At 37.4% G+C, this 18,085-nt stretch overlaps 1 protein-coding gene across 1 annotated transcript in view; it reads right to left on the bottom strand.

The window, feature by feature from the left end:
* The window catches only part of SAMD3 (sterile alpha motif domain containing 3), a 37,341-nt gene that overhangs the window by 16,149 nt on the left and 3,107 nt on the right, over nucleotides 1-18,085 (bottom strand). The window contains exons 3-6 of the mRNA XM_064649520.1: nucleotides 17,178-17,288; nucleotides 7,866-8,051; nucleotides 7,478-7,562; nucleotides 343-510 (exon numbers count right to left, since the gene is read on the bottom strand). Of these exons, the coding sequence (XP_064505590.1) occupies nucleotides 343-510; nucleotides 7,478-7,562; nucleotides 7,866-8,051; nucleotides 17,178-17,288 (550 nt within the window). The remainder of the gene's footprint in view (nucleotides 1-342; nucleotides 511-7,477; nucleotides 7,563-7,865; nucleotides 8,052-17,177; nucleotides 17,289-18,085) is intronic.

The raw sequence follows: 18,085 nt of genomic DNA, 5'->3' as shown, positions 1-18,085 counted from the left end.
CTTAGATATGTCTCTACTGTTTTTCACTCTAATTGGAGGTGTATAAACTAAAGCATAATAGGAATATTGCATTTAAAAAAAACCCAGGACTTTCTGTCCAATTGGCAATAACTTTAAGTGACAACAAATGTTCAAGGCACCCAGTATGAGGTTTGGCTGTGCTGTTGATACTTCATTTTCCAGAAATGGGAAAAAAAGTCAAGGGTCTGATTTAGGACAAGCTTTATACAAAATGAGTTTAAATAGGATGAGATCACTTCAGCTCTCCCCTTTATTGGTTGGTTGCCTTACTGTCAACAGAGGAGCTGAAAGATGCAGAACTCACACACCAAGACATCTTACCTCTATCTGCACCTGAACATCACCAAGTTTGTTTTCAGCAAATGGAGGTTTTCTGGTCTGTCCTCTCCTGTGCCCAGACTTGCATTTGTTCCTCAGGACTTGCTCATCGTCTTCAATGGGTCTCCGCACATATTTGAAACGATCTTTAAGTGCCCGTTTCCATAGTAACTGCATGGGGGAGAAATATCTGTCATTACCTAAAGCAGGTCACTTTTTTGTATCTAACTCTACAAAAAAGTGTTTGCCATTAAGCAGAAAAAGACTCATAGGGTGGCATCACCACACTGGTGGCTTCAGGACAGAAGGAAACACAAGCACTTGTGGTATATGACTCTGTGGGAACTAACAGCTGGGGCAATGGCACTGCTGTGACTTGCTATGGATAACAGTTGTTGAACCTTAGGGTTTAGATCTCTCCTATATAACAAGGGCTGTCAGTGAAAGTGCAGTTTGCTTTTCTTTTCTCAGGTCTTACTTTGGGATCCTCCATTCGTGACATTGGGTCATAAAACTACGTAGGGAAGCAGATCAGCTCATGGACGCCGAAGAAATTGTGCAGTGGGTTTTTTGGGTTTGGGGTTTTTGGTGTTTGGGTTTTTTTTAATTTAGTGCATTATTTTTCCCCTGCCTCTGGCAGCATCTAACTGGTTGCACAGTTGTATGATGATTGTATCTAATAGAAGGGAAAGACAGAGCGGGGCACTGACAGGCTGGGAGCCTACAGGTATACTGGATCAGCTGTATTTTTAAACTGAACTCAAAATCACTGAATTAAGAGGATCATTTGAGTAGGTCCTAGTGTTTGTACAAGGTATGTAAATTCAAGATTCCTTGGCAACCAAAGGCAGACTTTATGTGGTCCCACAGCTTCCGTCACACTTTTGTCTTTCTTTACTCGGGTATTGAAAAGTCACTTCTGAAAATTAGATGGACAGCAACTTCCTTGCGCATCCTTATGGACTGATGGCTGTTTCCATGCAGCCCCCAGCTGGATGTCCCATGGCAGGACCTAGACATGCCAACTACTGACATGTGGGGAACAAATTACTAAGCAAAGGCTGTTAAACACATCTGCAGGCAAAACCTGCAGTTTTGAATAGTTTTGTCAATCCTCAAAAGCAATTGCTTATTCAAGTTATTGAAGGGTATTCAACAGTCAGAGGGACCAAAAATTGGTCAGAAAAGTGACTGTAAATGACAGAATGTGGCAAGAGAGATTCAAATATCTCTTACCTCATTTTCTAAAATTTACTCCAATACTATACTTACGTAAGACTATATTTAAGCCTGTACTCACTGACGTGCTAAAACAAAATATAAACAGAAGTATGATTACCCTAAATTTCTTACCAAAATTGTGTCATTTATTAGTCAAGGTCACATGATTTGAAAGGTTGACTTTGGTGTAAACCTGAATTCAGTACAGGTAGATCAAGTAGTACGGTATCTTTCTTTGCAGTGAGTCTGACATGCCTGCCCTTCTCACTCACGGGATACAGCTGACAGGGTCTCTTAAGAGGTGGTGGTGAAGGCAGTGTGACCTTGCATTTCTCCTGCTGAAATTACTGTTCCCACCTCCCTAGGGTACTAACTGACTTACAGGTCCTCAATCCTAAAAGCAAGACCTCTATCAATGGTGGAAGAGCTATGAGAATATAATCCCCCTGGTGTCTACTTCAGCTGTTCTTGAGCAGACCTGGGCCAGCCAGGGCAGGTATGCCCTTCCTAGGGGCACATGAGCCCTTACTGAAGTATCCTCTCACTACCAGTCACCCTTGAACATCCAAGAACCAGAAAAAAAGACCAAACCCATCTGCATTTCTAGTATGTAGACTTCAGACCTAGGATTCTGCCAGAACAGGGGTCATGTCATGACCAACCTAAACATAATGATTAGAAATAGAGTACAACTGCTCACCCAGTCTTCTCACAAGGCATATTCACAGCCACCATATCTGGAGGCTTACATGTCAGCACCATTTTCAAAAGCAGAGGGTGACTACATGCCTTGAAAATCCCCCTTATTTTCCACCTGAATCTTTAATGTTCCTAAATACACTTACAGTTCTTGCCCTATGCATTTTGATGCAAATACCCCATCATTATAAGCCTAGCAAAATTTATTTGGAAGCTTGCTATTTTAAAGCTGTTAAGAAAGAAGCAAACAAAAACTTTAGCCTAATGCTTCTCTGAAGTGTTGAACAGATGTTATAATATTTTAAAACATGATCATCATGGAATATATTAGCAGCTGACAATTTAAACATCCCCGTAGTTGAGCTCTGCACAGTTTCTTTCTTTTGAAAGTTTTATTTGGCTACAAGACACTTTTTCTTATTATTTCACATGAAAGAATATGCTGACACCTATACAAGGCTTTAAATATCCCTCAAAGTTCAAAACATTCAGCTGTTTCATCCTCCAGTTCCCCAATAAATTAAAAGTTTTAACTAAATCTATTTCTGTAATAGAATTCTCATAAACTTAGCCAAGTCCCTTCTTACATACCTATTTTAAGAATGAGTCTGCAAGCACATACATTTATGTGGTTTCCCTAGTGGGTAATGCATCTTCTAAAAATGATGCTTTCCTTACCATTTTCAAACCGATAACTTTTTTTCTATTTATTTCCCTGCCTTCACACCCCTCCAAAAAAAAAAACCATCCCAAGAAGGCTTACCATGCTTGTAAGGGAGTAGAAGGATTACTCTATCTGACATTGGAGGGAAAGGATTACATGCAGATTAAAAGCAGTAATTTCCTAGCAAATAATCATTTTGTGTGCAGCAGTTACATAAATCAGGCATGTCAGCACTGAGATGCTGGTTTGCACCAGCACTGCTTGGCAGCCACGAGCTCAAGGGAGCTGCTGATGCAAAGCCCCCTGGCAAGTGTTGCGAATGAGAGAGCCCTCTCTTTTCCTTTCTCATGTCATGGTTTTCTTGAAACCATATAATTTTCAACATGCTGAAATTAAATAAGGGAAGTAATTCTTTCCAAATTGTCGGGTTTAAGCCTTGTAAAAGTGACCAATACAGATGGAATAGAATACAAAGAGAATATCTTGCAAGTTGTCAAGAAACATTGTCATTCCAATTTGCTTTTGGCTGCTGTGTCTATGATGTTGGCTTTTTCTATACAAACTGTCTGTAACTTACAAATGTTGCATTGGTTACAATATACATTAGAAATCTAGTAAGCTATTTCATGATTAAATTAAGATTTTTATTTTTTAAATGCTGTATGTTAGATTAGGATAGCATTGTTCTGTAAGTAGAAGGAAACATCACGGGAAAAGTTCCTTAGGTAATCACTTGAAAACTCTTTTCACTAAATGCTAATCTTGGAATTAATTTCATTCCAAGTACTCTATAGACCTCTTAAGTGAGTTTTGTCATTAATATAAAATGATTATTTTTAATATTATTTAGAATTTCAGATAATTCTTTCTTAATCCCTGCTTCTATGGTGACCTCATAAATAAAATTCTTTTTAAATTCATGGTACACGAGCAGCTTATTTGTGACTTTATTTGTAAATTAATTAATTTAGGATCATATTCATTGTCCTGACTATATTGCATTGGATAGCCTTCAAAAAAGGGTGGATGGCACAGAAGCATATTTTTTTCAATACTGCAAAATTAAATGGGAAACCTTTTAACCAAGAAAATAGAATTATGGATAATCTAATAAGTCCTGAAACAACAAATCTTTAATGGCCTCTCATTGCATCAGTATGAGATTGAAAATATCAGACTATGTTTCTACATAACACACGCATTGTTTAAATGATTTGTTTAAAACAATTTGAAATTGTAAATAGGAATTCTCCAGTATTTTGGGGAAAAAACCCAACAAAATAAACCTCACAAACAAACTGAAAAAATGGAATGTTCAAAGTTTTGCAAGTAATTCTTTTTCCTGTCATGAAAATACTCGTGCGAATTTCGGTGCTCTTAAGTTTGGTTGTTTTGGTTTTGTTCCTCTATGTTTTCCAGCAGATCTTTCCCCTTCTCAGTTGTTCAAGTCATTTCATTTTAACAAAAATGTTGCAACAAAAGTGCTGACATTTACAGTTCAAAGGTTCTCCACCCATGTACATCAAGAACATCAAGTTCTTTGCCTACTGATTTTCTGCTCTTGGTCAGAAGATTCTGGAATATCAAGACCTTTCATATGATGAGCTTTCCCTTTTCTCATCCAGGAAGCCCAACCGCTTGCCCTGGCCCACCCACACCACACACAGGCACGCACACTGGCCAGGGAAGATCCCAGAACAGTTTCTGCTGCATCCTTCCAGCAGCCAAGACACATCCATTTCTGGTGAAGGGCTCAAAACTGCAAGACTCACAAGTTAAAATTAAAGTCACACCACTACAGACCTTCTCAGGACATCTCCTTAAGAACTACTGCAGCCTTCTGCAGAGCCCAGCAGATGCTGTGGCTGCTCCTCCACCCCAAAGGGTAAGAAAACCTTTTAAGCATAAATTTAAACTGAATCTAGGAACTGAGACATGGCACAGCAATAAATGGAGAGCAGTAAATGTCATTAACAGTACATTGGGATAGGGCATTTTGCACGGCAGGAAGGAAAATACTCAACTGCAGAAGTGAGCTCCAGCACACCAGAGTGAATGCAAAACTTGGTATGCCAAACTGTGCTGAGCCCTTTTGGTTTTTAAAATACATGCACCAATTAATTTTTCCTGCAACTTTGTCAAGAAATTAAAAGTCCAAATAATGTAAACGGGCTTGTTGGTATTCTAAAAAAACCTGAATAACTTTATTAATTTACCAGTGCTGAAAATCATTGTTTTCAGAGGCTGGCCCAGCTAAATTGCCGTGTTTGGTGTGTCCCATCCTCCAGCCTTACAAAACAATGAAAGGAGGGTGTTATCTGTCAGACACAGACAGCTGTGCACAGCTGGTCACCCAAGGCTCTCTGGAGTCCACAGAGAAATAAGAACTTACGTAGTGCTATTCCTCTCTTCCCAAGGTAAAAAACAAAACCATATTACATGAGCTGCATCTCCAGAATTTTATATATAAATAGTATTTAATAAGGAATTTAACTAGGATTTTTGCTTAAAATACTGCTCTATGCCAGTTTTCCTTTTCTCCATTTACCTATCAGTCCCCAAACAAAGACCTTTCTGCTTTACCTCTGAATTTTATTGATGATAGATTTCTTAAATACTTTCAATGTACTATTCAAAAAATTGTAATAATGACAACAAGTTTAAGGTATACAAAGCCTCTCAATAATTAATATTTTACATCTTACATTTTAATACTATTATCAGGAACAGCAAGCAGCAATTATTGTCCCTTGATAGCTGGAGGCAATTTTAAAAGAAGAGCCTACAAAAATTTTGCTTTCTTGAGCTGCTGAAGATCCTTTCTCAGAAAAAAAAGAAAGAATGGCAATTGCCAATTTTTTTTGTTCATTTGTTTCTTAAAGGTATATGAATTCAATTTTACTGCAAGTCTTGTGATAAGTAGCTGTACATATGTTGCAGGATTTGTTTTAAGCCATTGCTGTTGTAACACACAGCGATCTCAGATCAAGAAAAAAATAAGTATTTATAGCCTTTATGATATACGTAAGAACATAATGTCTAACACTAAGGCCAATAAAAATAGTAGTTCATTCTCACGTCCTCCTCCAAACCTAAGTATACAGGCATACACCTTCAGTGCATTTTTTCCTGTCTCAACCCAGGCAGTGGAGAGGGGCTGGCCCAGAAGGTGTTAGACTAGCAATATTGCAAACTGCTAATTCCAACTTCCTTGCTTATTTGCGGTGGTTATTGCCAGACATGCTTTCTAGTAAGCATGATGGAAAGATCAAAAAATAAAGAATAACTTCTCTGAAGTTTCTGCGCCATCACATAATTTCTACCAGCACCAATTCTGCGATCAACCTGGAAAGTAATACCATTTCCTAAAGAACAGAGTTAAAAGTAGTTTCACCGCCCTGCTGCAATTAAAGGCCTTTGAAAACCTAGCTTAAGAACCTCTGTTTAAAAACAATTTTTAAAAGTTAAAGGCTGTAAAATGGTTTTGAGACCTGACTTGAATATCATTCCAGCTCCCCCACATAAAGGGAGCCAGATAAGCCATAACATTACACAGAACCCCACCCTAGGACAACATTGGGGTATTCAGAGAGGTACCCTAATTAAACAAGGATAGACTGTTGCCATCTGATTCTTTTGCTCCCTCTCTCCTCTTTGAGATGTGCTTTTTTCCTTTAGTCCCTTCCCTTCTACAATGCCTGGGCTCAGGGGAGAATTAGAATAGCCACCACGTAAACTTGAGCTTTTCTGTTTTGTTTTGTTTTCAAAATTATTTTGCTTTCTACAGTAATGGCACGAGATATATATTTATACATGTTTAAAGCTAACAGTCCCCACTGAGGCTCACAAGCCTCACAAGGTGCTATAAAAGTATCACATGGCAAAGCAACGATGTGAAGTCAAAAGGTGACCACTGTCCTCAGAGACCACAGAGTTATATATATATATATATATATTTATATATATATATATATACACACATATATATATTCTGGGTCACAAGAGTGAAAAAAATGTAGTTCAAATTTAAGTCATCTCCTTCCACTGCTTTCAGTTATGTCCCCACTGAGATTACAAAAAGTGGGTTTAGATAATTTTTTTTTTTAATTAGGCCTAGATTCCAGACATACTTAAACCACTGGTATTACTGAATTTTGTAGTTTGATATCTAACACATAAATGATCATAATGCATTGCAAGACCATCAGTCGGATGTTAGTCCTCATACAGACAATTTTCTAAAGAGTTGGCTTTTTTGTTTTTAAAAAAAAAAGTCACATTTAAATTTATCTTTTGGATTAATAACTCCAGAAAGAAAGCATACCCAACAACCAACCAGGGACTTCATGTACAGGTCTGTATGATCTCTCAGTGGCTTTGAGGTATGGCGATAACTGGACTAATCTTTAATTAATATAATGAAATAAGAATCTGATTTGCCAAATGCAGCCAAGTGAAGCTTACAGCTCCGAATAAAGCCAGTATATAAGAAATTGTTATTGATTTCTTCTGAACTAGGTGATTGATTATGTGGAAAAAACCCACAATACTTACAAAGCCATTCCCATCTTCATCAAGGAATGGGTATGCCTGCAGCAGAGCACTGACAACAACGTTATATTGCTGACTGTTCGGATATCTGTGCAAACAAGATGGAGACGTAAAAGAAATAATTGTTATTCTGGATAATAATAAACACTAGGGTCTATACTGATCTATATTAAACTGACTATTCCTCAGGCAATCAATTCCTCTTCAAAGAACAAAGGGTACAGCTTTAATGCTTGCATGAAATCTTCCTCTTGTCTTCAACAGATTTCAGACCCTTAGCCTCCTCTACTTAAACAAATGTATTAAAGAGAACGGCTTTACATCCTTTTGAAAATTTACCTCTGCACCCAATAGGTAATGGCCCCATATGAATCTACTGATGTTTACTCACAGTGATCCTTCTAGGTATTTTGTCATGTCTGCTTGTAAAAATTCAATAATCCTTATTCTCATACTGTGATCAGGGCATTTTTTTTCTGCTAATACACACTTGACATCATAAGGAAAGTCTGGCAAATCGTAAGAACTTGTCCACTGCAACATCTTGTGTCTTGCAAAAAATGATTTCACATTTTTTCTGTAAAAGAAAAGATTATATCATCACAATCACATCCTTCTTCCATAGAAATGCAGACAAGATGAGAAGAAAAACACAAGGAAAAACTCAACATGCAGGAAAGGTACAGCTATAGAAATTCAAGGCTTGCTGTCCTTGTTTTTGTATAAAGAATACCTACAAAAGCAGCAATCAATACACACAGAGTTAAACCAGATGTCAAATGTGAAATGTTATAACCAGCAGACACTACAAGGTGGTTTCTAACTGAAAGTGGAAGGCAGAGCAGAGGTCTGCGGACTTGTACTGTTGCAAAATAACTTTATCTGTCTTCATTTCTAATGTGTTTCCTACCAGTTCTGCTAACTAGAACTAGAGTAAGACAAACAGCTTAATTGAATAAAATACTATACATGACATTACCTAAGACTGTCCTCCCCAGGGGAAGGCAATGAAGGGATGAGGGCAGTTATCATCAGCACATGTCTGGAAACAAAGCAGACACAGCCCATAAAGTTCTGGTCAAGAACACCCTGACCACTATTTACAGATGTAACACCCCAGCTGGGGTGAAATTGAGGCAGGTTATCACCTCTGGCTACTCAAACCCTAATTCTGAAGGAACACAGGGAAAAGTAGAGATAAATTTGGCTTGAAGTCAGTCAAAAGCCACCTAAAAGATGGAGTGGTTCTGGCAGCCCCGGACAGCTTCCCAGTCATAGTAGTGCAGATTAATAAAGAAATTTCAAATGAGAGGTGCCAAAGACAACTAGAGAGTCCTGTTATAGATGTGCTATCACTGCAGTTTATGTTTGCTTTAATTTAAATCACAGAGAGCAATTTGAAAACACCTAGCACACTTTAAAAAAAAAATTCTAAAATAAAATGCTATAATTATAGATGACATATGTAGATGCTTAAATGGTATAAACATACAGATATAGATATCCGAATTAATCATTTTCAGTCTCTTTATTTTCACCAAGGAGACATAAGCACCACTGAAGTATGACAGAACAACCAGAATACATCTAAATCAGAATGGATGATCCCCCTCATCTATTTCTTTCCACTAATTATGAAGAAAATTAAGATAGCTACTGCAGCTGTTGAGACATATACAGTATAGATTTCAAGTTAAGGAATCCTCACTTGAGGGATGCAGGTAAAAGTTTCCACAAAAAGAATTGTGGCTGGATGAGGCATGCTCCATTGTCCCTCCCAAACTTCACTACATTTTGAGTCTATGAAAGTTACAGAAGGAAATACTGTTAGACTTCAGTCCAGTCTCTGTGGTAGCCTATAACAAGAGCTAGGTATATAAACAAGACTTGTGAAGAGTTCTAGCAAGGTCTTAATGGGGAGGTTTTTCTATCTAGTCTTTTTCAGACAGGAATGTAAAAAAATAAATAACTGACTCAAAGTAAGCCAATATCTTTAGGATAGCAAAATCAAGTGCAATACCAATGGATGAGGATTTGAAATACCTTAGTTTACACTGCTTTTAAAGACTATTATATACCTGCACAGCAGCTCATTTGGGTCCCTGTAGCCTCAATACCCTCTTGAGTAGATTAGCCTGTAAGTCTCAACCTTGCTGACCTGTTTATGCTGTGACACCATCTTGGCATCTTTTGACGTAGCTTGTAGGCTATCAAAAGCTCTACAGCCATGATATAACTGCACCAACCCCAACACTACCACATATAGCAATATAGTGCTGAGAAAAAAAATGTATCATTTGGGTACTGTCATCTGATCTTAGCAGTAGTAGCAGTACTCACAGCACTACCATTTCCCCATGCAAAAAAGGTACAAAATGGTCAGGGCTTATTATGTCTTTCTGAGCTCATCAGATTTCATGAGACACAAATGGTTAACAGCAGATCCAAAGGGCAGTGAACTTCTGTTAGTACTTTGCAGTCTCAAAAGAAGGAAAAGTTGTTCAAGAAGTGACAACATATCCACATAGACACATTCATGTCCTTTTTTGGTGATAAATTAATACACAAATGGGAAAATAAAATTGAACTCAGATTCTGAAATCACTTGGAAACCCCTCCTGTGCAAATAAAGTGCAGATGTTCAATGTAGCATCAGTGAGCCACTCCGCAGCCTGTAAGTCTGCATCCTGTATTTTTGCCAATTTTACTGACAAAAGTGACATAGCAGACAGGCTATTTTCAACATGCTATCATTTAAACTAGCTCAAAAAATGGACAGAAGTTTAAAATTTACAGTCCTTTGTATCTTAGCAGCACTGAAATTCCTTTTGATGGTAACACCAGTGAAGCTGAAAAGCCACTTCAAAAAGTGGCAAGGCTTAGCTGGTTCAATTCAGGCAAACTGAGTTATATTCAGCTACTTGAGAAAATAAAATTTTCTTGCAGTTGGGATGGCTAATAGCCAGAGAGGCATGGTAAGTTTCCCCTCCACCAGTCCCTTCACTCTTGCCACCACAACAAAAATACTCCAAATTTCATTTATCTTCAGCCTCATTCAACACAAAATACTTCCTTGTTCAAGATTAAATATTTTACTAGCTCTTGCTGGATTCATCACTGTTGGGCAGTCACATTGAAGATGTGCAGTAATATTTTATGATGAAATACAAGCTTGTTTGAAATAAGACACAACTCCACATAAACTTTATCCTCAGAAATGCTCACATGCAAACATGTTTAATTAAAAGAACAGTTCAGTTCAGCTGTAAAGCTGTTCTCCACAGTCAAGGAAGGCCTTGGCTATATGCATAAATCCCAGTGCATGTACAGGTTGAGATGTAGGTACAAACACATATAGCCCATTTCTAGCCATCCCTCTCTGGCCTTCTAGCTAAGCTGAGACAGAAATTAGATCAAAATCTCAAAACACAAGCTACTAAATCTTTTCTCATCTGTCAGTTCTTGAGACTTTTGATTCTACAGCTAAATCAATCCAATGGCTAGCTCTGGCAAAAGTTCAGTCCCCCTCTTTCTCTGCTGTCACACATCTGACTTACAACTCTTTCTTATTGGTACTGGGAAGCCTCTAGTCCTGCAACAAGTTACAAGGAGCTACGGTGATAAAATTTTGATTTTTCTTTTTGGTTTAGTTTTTTCACAGTCTAGGTCCCCAAAATGGCTTCCCATGAGGTGAAAAAGGTCGAGCAGAAATTTGCTGACATCAACGGGTTCACATTTTCAGTACATTCACGTAAAACTCAGCACATGGGTGGAGTCTCAATAGCTTCCCATTTTTCACAGATGAAGGTCTAACCTTTCACATGTCTACATCACACATTGGCAAGACTCCAGTCTAAAGATTTGTAGGCTGGAAAAAAGTCCATGTCTACAAAGTCAAAGAAGAAACAGAGGAGAAAACATGGAACTGGCAGATGTGAAGGAAAGGAAAAGTCTGCAGCTGTAGAAAATACTCCATTTCCCTAACATATGTATAATATGCTTTCAACTTTATGACAACATTTAAGATTGTAAAGGCTATTTCCATCAAAAGGAAGAAATTATCACAGAAGATGAAATATCAAAAGAAATTTTTTTCCCTTTCAATAGTTGATAAAAAAGGGCTCTCCTATTCACAGTTATGAGATCTGTGCCTGAAACATCCTCATGCCATTATCTTCAGGCACTTCACTGTCATTTCCAACTTTTGAACTCAAATGTAGAGTTTCCCAGTTATTCCCTAAAGCCTGGGATTTGCAGCCTGCCCAGTGCTTGATGATTGCTTTTATTTTTCAGTTCCCACTATACATAAGGGCAGGCATCCTTTAAACTGAACAAGAAGTTACCTGCAGCAGTGTTAGCCAACAGACTGACACTGGGGGCCGACAGACATCAAAGCTGCCCATTTCCCAGAGCAGCTCCCACTTCAGCTTTTTCTGCAGTAACCTTGCTATAGAAATCATCACATTCAGTATGAGCAACAAGTTACAGACAAAATTAATCCACTTCCAAAAAAGTTTGAGAGATGCAGACACAACGTTCTTCTAGAAGGAGTCCAGATTTTTTGACAGTTCCCATTTTGAGAAGCTGCATCACATAAGGGAAGGCTCTGCACTTCCACCTCATGTGAGGGCAGCAGCTGTGGGATACAGACAGGGGAAGTAAAAATGCTCCTTGGGGAATCTGACTGACAGAATTGCCAGCTAAGTTGGGCCATTTAAAAAAACCCAGAGTTTATTCCTATGCACCTGCGTAAAATGTGCTATACTCCATCCAAAGAATTTTAAGGGTTTGGGGTTTTTTTGTTGCTGTTGCTTTTATGACTTTGCTAGATCTTAACAAGGCAATGTAGTTCATGTCTCTCGCAAGTTACTTGTAAGATTTGGCTCATTTCTGGTTTGGAATAAAGGAGATTTAGCAATTTTTTTTTCCCCTGCAAACTTCTGTGGAAGGCTCACAGTACCATATCAATAAATTCAGCTCTGCTGACCTGAAGTGCTCTAAAACCATGAGTCCAGTTGTCTGGACTTCCAAAACACTGAGGCAACAAGCACAGAGAATTTATTATTATGAGTCTTCTTGGTCTTTTAAATTTTAAGTTAGCATTCTTAAACATCCTGCTGCAATGACAGAGACATGAAATGCTGACTTAAAGAAAAAGTGAAGAAATTCTTGCATCCACATAAAATGAAAATGTGAATTTAAAGAATGTCTCCCAAACCCTACACAAATCAAACCCACATACAGAACAGTTTTGTGAAGATGGAATAACAATTGAATTGAAATAATCAGAAATCATAAAAATGGAATTATTTTTCTGTTATGATACGTCATTCACCAGGAGAATCTACTATTGAAACAATAAATAGCTTCAGAAGTATTGAGACAAATTCATAGCAGAAAGAGTCAACCAATCTATCACTGTTAAAATTAATGGACTAGATGCAATTTATGATTTTTGGAATCCCCAAAGGTATAATCAAATGAAGCATCTGATGACTGTACTTCTGAAAATAGACAGGCAGTACTTCTTTTCTTCTATTATTGACCATTATCAAAGGCTTAACATGTTGGGGTTTTTTACGTTTGCTTCTCATGTCCTTGTGAGTTAACTGAAAAAAGGATCATCACATGTACTAAAAGTAATTCTGATGATATCCAGAATGAGGTCTTTGCATGGAAACTAAGAAACTCTTAAGCTATACATAAAAAAGCACAGTCCTGCTGAGTCTTCATTGTAGGACTATAGTGTGTATATGTATGCATATAAAAGTAATATTTGTTCTCTTGTATAAATGGAGGAAAATCATCCAAAGTAGTTGACTAAGTGACAATTTTTCAGGCTAGCTGCTCTTTCTCTCTTTTCCTTTTAAAATTTTCTTTTCTTCTTAAAGCACAAGTGTATTTCTGATAAAACACATCAAATAGACCAACAATACTTATATATGGGTAATGGGGAAGCAAAGGAAAAAGCTCTATAAAGATCATTAGCAGAATGACATATCAAAACTAAAAGACACTTCAGATGCAGCTAACCAGCAGTGAGGGCAGTTGCCTGTAGCCTGACTGAAATAGATGAGACTGCCCTAGTTAAGGAGAATTCCTCCACTGAGGAAATGGATGACCCATGCAGGCCCATCATGGACATGAAGATGGATGCCAAATTTGTTTTCAGATGAATTTCCAATTCATTGTCCTTGCTACCAGCTCCACATATGTAGGCACCAGCACCAATATTCTGTCACTGCTGGCAATAGCTTTATTGGTATATGAGCACTTAGCAGGCTGAGGTTCAGTTGAGCACTGACCATATCTTCCAAATTCACAGCAAATAGGAAAGTTCAAACCTGTCAAGGCCGGATGGAAGATCCGTTATCCTGTTTGTGTTCTGAGAAAATTACTCCAAGGCGTTCAGGCAGTAAATCTGTTACACAGCACTTAAGAGCTACAGAACATGTTTTTACAGAAGAAATAAATGTACAAATAAACATGTACCAGGACATCCCTCTTGAAGGAAAACAGCTGGGCCATCATATTGGAAACAGTAAAAAAGAGATACATTAGGGATGTCATTTGCTAAGCAAACATGTTGAGGAAAGGCAGACAGAACATATAAACCAACCAATAAAAGGTTGCTTTTTCACAGCAGTATCAGGTATTTACAAGTAGTGCAAGCCTCTGTCTTAGCAACAAGATAAACACCAGGCTTCCACAAGCCATAAAACTGCTAGTACTCCAATACAGAAAAGCAGGAATATGGGAAACATATCTATTGAATTGTCCTCTGTAGCTATCTTATTGTCTTCACAGAAGATTAATCTTCAAGATTAATCTTCTTGGTAGGTTAACAAAAAACTGGCTGTTATTACTTGTTATTACTAGCAAAAAGTTATTTCACTGGAGTAACTTGCAAACCTCATCTGGTTATATGTAGGCACAATTTCAATATAAGAAAAATAAAATTATACAATTGCTTCATCCACTTACTCTTTATTTTTATGTTTAAACAATCTTATTTGATATTTTGGTAAGATTTAGTAATACAGAAAAGTGTATTTAACACAGTTGTTAGGACTACCTACACAGGAAACATAAAGAAACTTTGAGCCAATTCACAGCATTAATAATCCATAAGAGCACCCATGAATTCACTTCAAGCAAAACCATGCAGTTATTGAAGCTGTAGTTCCATGAATCTTTTGGGAAAACAGAAACAAAACCAAAACCAAACCACAAAAAAACCCAACACCAAATAAAAATAATAATAATAATAAAAAAAAAAAAACTAACCAAAAACCCAACCCACAAATTTTAAGTTCTTCTTTTACAGATTGGATTAAATTAATGAGGCTATAAGTATAACCCTAGACAAATATCAATAATTTAAACTGTACAATGAAACCAATCCCATCACATTAAACTAACCCCCTGGTTGAACAGACTCAAGAAGTGCTTATATTAACTGCTCTACAGTGGATGATGTGGGAACACCCACTAAGTAAAAGTGGAAGTCAAGCTTGTTCTTAGCTGCTCTTCCGATTCTGGCCTAGCTGATGAGAAATGGGTCCCTACCCTCCCTAATCAGAATAAGCCAGTCCAGAGTGTTTTATTTGCAAAACAACCTCCATATATTACTACAGCTTTCCTTTCCCTGTTAATTGAGAGACTTCAGAAGAGAAACAAATGCACGGACTTAAAAACAGTAGAAACAACACACTAGTTGATTTATCAGAAATATCAACTGACATTATGCCAAAATACAAAAAATAGCCACCATTAATTAAACTAATGTGAAAAACCCTTTTTCACCAGGGCACCTAAATCTGGGACTTGAGTGAAAAACAAACAAACCAACCAGCTCACCCAGCTTTGAAACTAAGTTTATTAGCAGGGAGGTGTGTGTGTGTTACTTTTATGCTCTTGGCTAAGAATCTGTCATTATATTACAGTCAAAGAAACTTTTTCTGTTCTTGTAATAGTTTTTTTAAAACAAACATCTTGTTCAACCCTTCATAACCTGCTTACAGCTTTCATAATTCCCTCAAGCATATGAAACATTAAAATTTTCCATTGGTTGTTGAAAATGCAATAAGTGAATATTGCAGGGAAAGGAAAAGAAAAGGAAAAACAAAAAAAATAAATCAAACCTAAATTCTATCATAAGACATTTATCAGCGTAGGTCAAGTCATAGACATGTCTAAACAGCATTGATCTCTAAAAATAGTATTTAGCTTTGGATGAACCTAGTGCAGCAGTTAATGAATGCAATGGCTGTTTAACTCCATCTGCATTCTTAGATAAAACAGCTGTTTCTGAGAAAGATGTTTTCCAGATTTTCATTTGAACTTTAGAAAGAGGCCCTGATCAAATTTACTCAGGTCTTCAAGTCTACAAATCATCACAGCTCCACTGACTTCTACGACATCTACTACTTCACTGAGAAGGGGCACTTCATTTTCAGCAGCAGACTTCCCCTCTCTTCTCTGCCCTGAGCTGAAGTGGCACTGTTCTTTAGCAGTCTCTTCCCCTTAATAGACCATTATGGGCCTTTGAATGCTTTGTAATGACAATATTTGCTGAGAACATTTCCTAAAGTCAGTCTATTCCTGTTCCTGGTTACCCTGATTCACACAATCCATTTAAAACTCTTTATACAGCACAAGGCAAATCAGTCATAATTAATTAAAAATAAGCATCCTTTGGAAGCACAGGCTAAAACGCATCATTGCAAGACCATATTAGTAGTTTATTCTGAGGGTTTAAGTGATTTGGGTTTGTTTCTTCAATAACAATGCTGACAGGATCTTTGAGTTTGGAGTTTTTGGTTTGTTCTTTTAAAGAACAGAAGTAGCAAGATTTTATTTTAAAAGCATTAACTATGTGATTCACTAAACTCTTTCCTCCGTTCCCAGTCAGTCTTATCACTAACTCCTTGTTAAAGTGATAAAATAGACATTTTTGCAAGAAGATCTCCCCTTATCTCAGAACTGTGAGGCCATCCGTCACATCGATGGGGGAGAATGGCAGAGGGAGACACTATAGCAGGTGGAAATAAAGGGGGATAACAATAAGCAAACAAAGCTTTGCAAACAAGAAAATAATTGCCTTGTAAGAGGAACAGGACTCTCTTCCAACACTAACTGCCCATCTCAAAGGAGAAAAGCATGGATAGGAGGGGAAAAAAAAAAAAAACCAGAAAGAAAAAACCCTACACTTTTTCTTGCCTCCAGTTTCTAAGGGACGCTTCTTTTGATACCCAAGTAAAACGAGCATCCAAATGGAATCAGCATGCCTACCTTCACTAATGCTATATTTAAGGTGCCTCAAGCACACAATTTTTTTAATAGCCATACTCCAGTCTGTAATGACTAATTCATCAGATTGCTGTTGAAAACACGTCTGTAAAAGACAATTTTTAAAAATTAGATAAATAAAGACAAACCTGTATCTTGCCCTCTGCATGAGGTAACATGAAACAGTGAGCAAGGACTGAGGATGGAGGGCAGAAAACAAACCATCAGGCTTTTTCATTCAGCCAAATCCTAATAAATTTGTTTCTGCTGTTTTCTAAATATACCTGGATATAGCGGAACCTGGCCTCCAATAATTAAGAACACTTTTTGTAAAGTATAAATGAAGCAAAAAGAAGTGTTTACATCATTTTCAAAAGGTAATGAAAATGTAATTAATTTATTATAAACTCACTTCTGCTTTAGCACCCTGTGATCAATTAGTCCTTTCTCATTTTCACTTGAGCACAGATATTTTTTCTGCTCTACATGACCAGAAGAATTTAACATCTGTCTGTCAGTAGCCCTGAAAGAAAAAAACAAAACCAAAAAATTTACTGTCAGGTCTTCTGCAGCTTACAGAAAAGAGGATCTTTAGGGTTCTAAAATACCAGTGGCACAAATAGAAAGGGAGAAAAATTAACATATTGAATAGTCATGATTTTACATGATGCTAATATCTCCTAATCAATCAGTTCAATTATCAGACTCTGACAAATTAAAAGGAAAACTATATATAGTACTGCCTAGTGATATTCTAATTATTATACAGTTAAAAACCCAAGAAAAATCAACCTTCTCAGGGGATAACTGCTATCCTCATAGCCTGGCATCTCCTAATCTCTGGGAGTAACTAACCATTACAGGTTGAAAGATGTAGGCTGAGAGAACTATTTACACAGTATTGCAAATAAGTTTCCAATTTAACCGGAACCTTGAAAAGTTGTTTTTTCTAGAGGTTAAGTCCAAAGCTTCAAGTCAGCTCCGAATGCCAGCTGGTCTCACAGTCCACTGTTCATGGTTATTTACTTCAACTCTAGCTCGTCACTAACACCAAAAACTCCAGATACAGACTTTACTATGTGCCAGACCAAACCATTGCTTTCCACTTAACAGTTGGGTCCACTTCTCTTCCTCCTCATATTCCTGTTATTTCTTGTTTTGTTGATAGAAGCCAACATCAACAGTTTTAGCCTGTACTGAGGGATAGGCAGAGCTTAGATAGGGGATACTGTTATGCTGCCAAGAATTCATGGCAGTCATCAAACACTTCTTTTTTTCTGAACTTCATCTCTTCAGAACATCCGAACTCTAAAGATGCTT

Source organism: Pseudopipra pipra, chromosome 3 (genome assembly GCF_036250125.1).
Source record: "Pseudopipra pipra isolate bDixPip1 chromosome 3, bDixPip1.hap1, whole genome shotgun sequence".
Lineage (NCBI taxonomy): Eukaryota > Metazoa > Chordata > Aves > Passeriformes > Pipridae > Pseudopipra > Pseudopipra pipra.
Note: the sequence above shows the minus strand (reverse complement) of the source record. Positions and strands in the feature narration are given on the sequence as shown.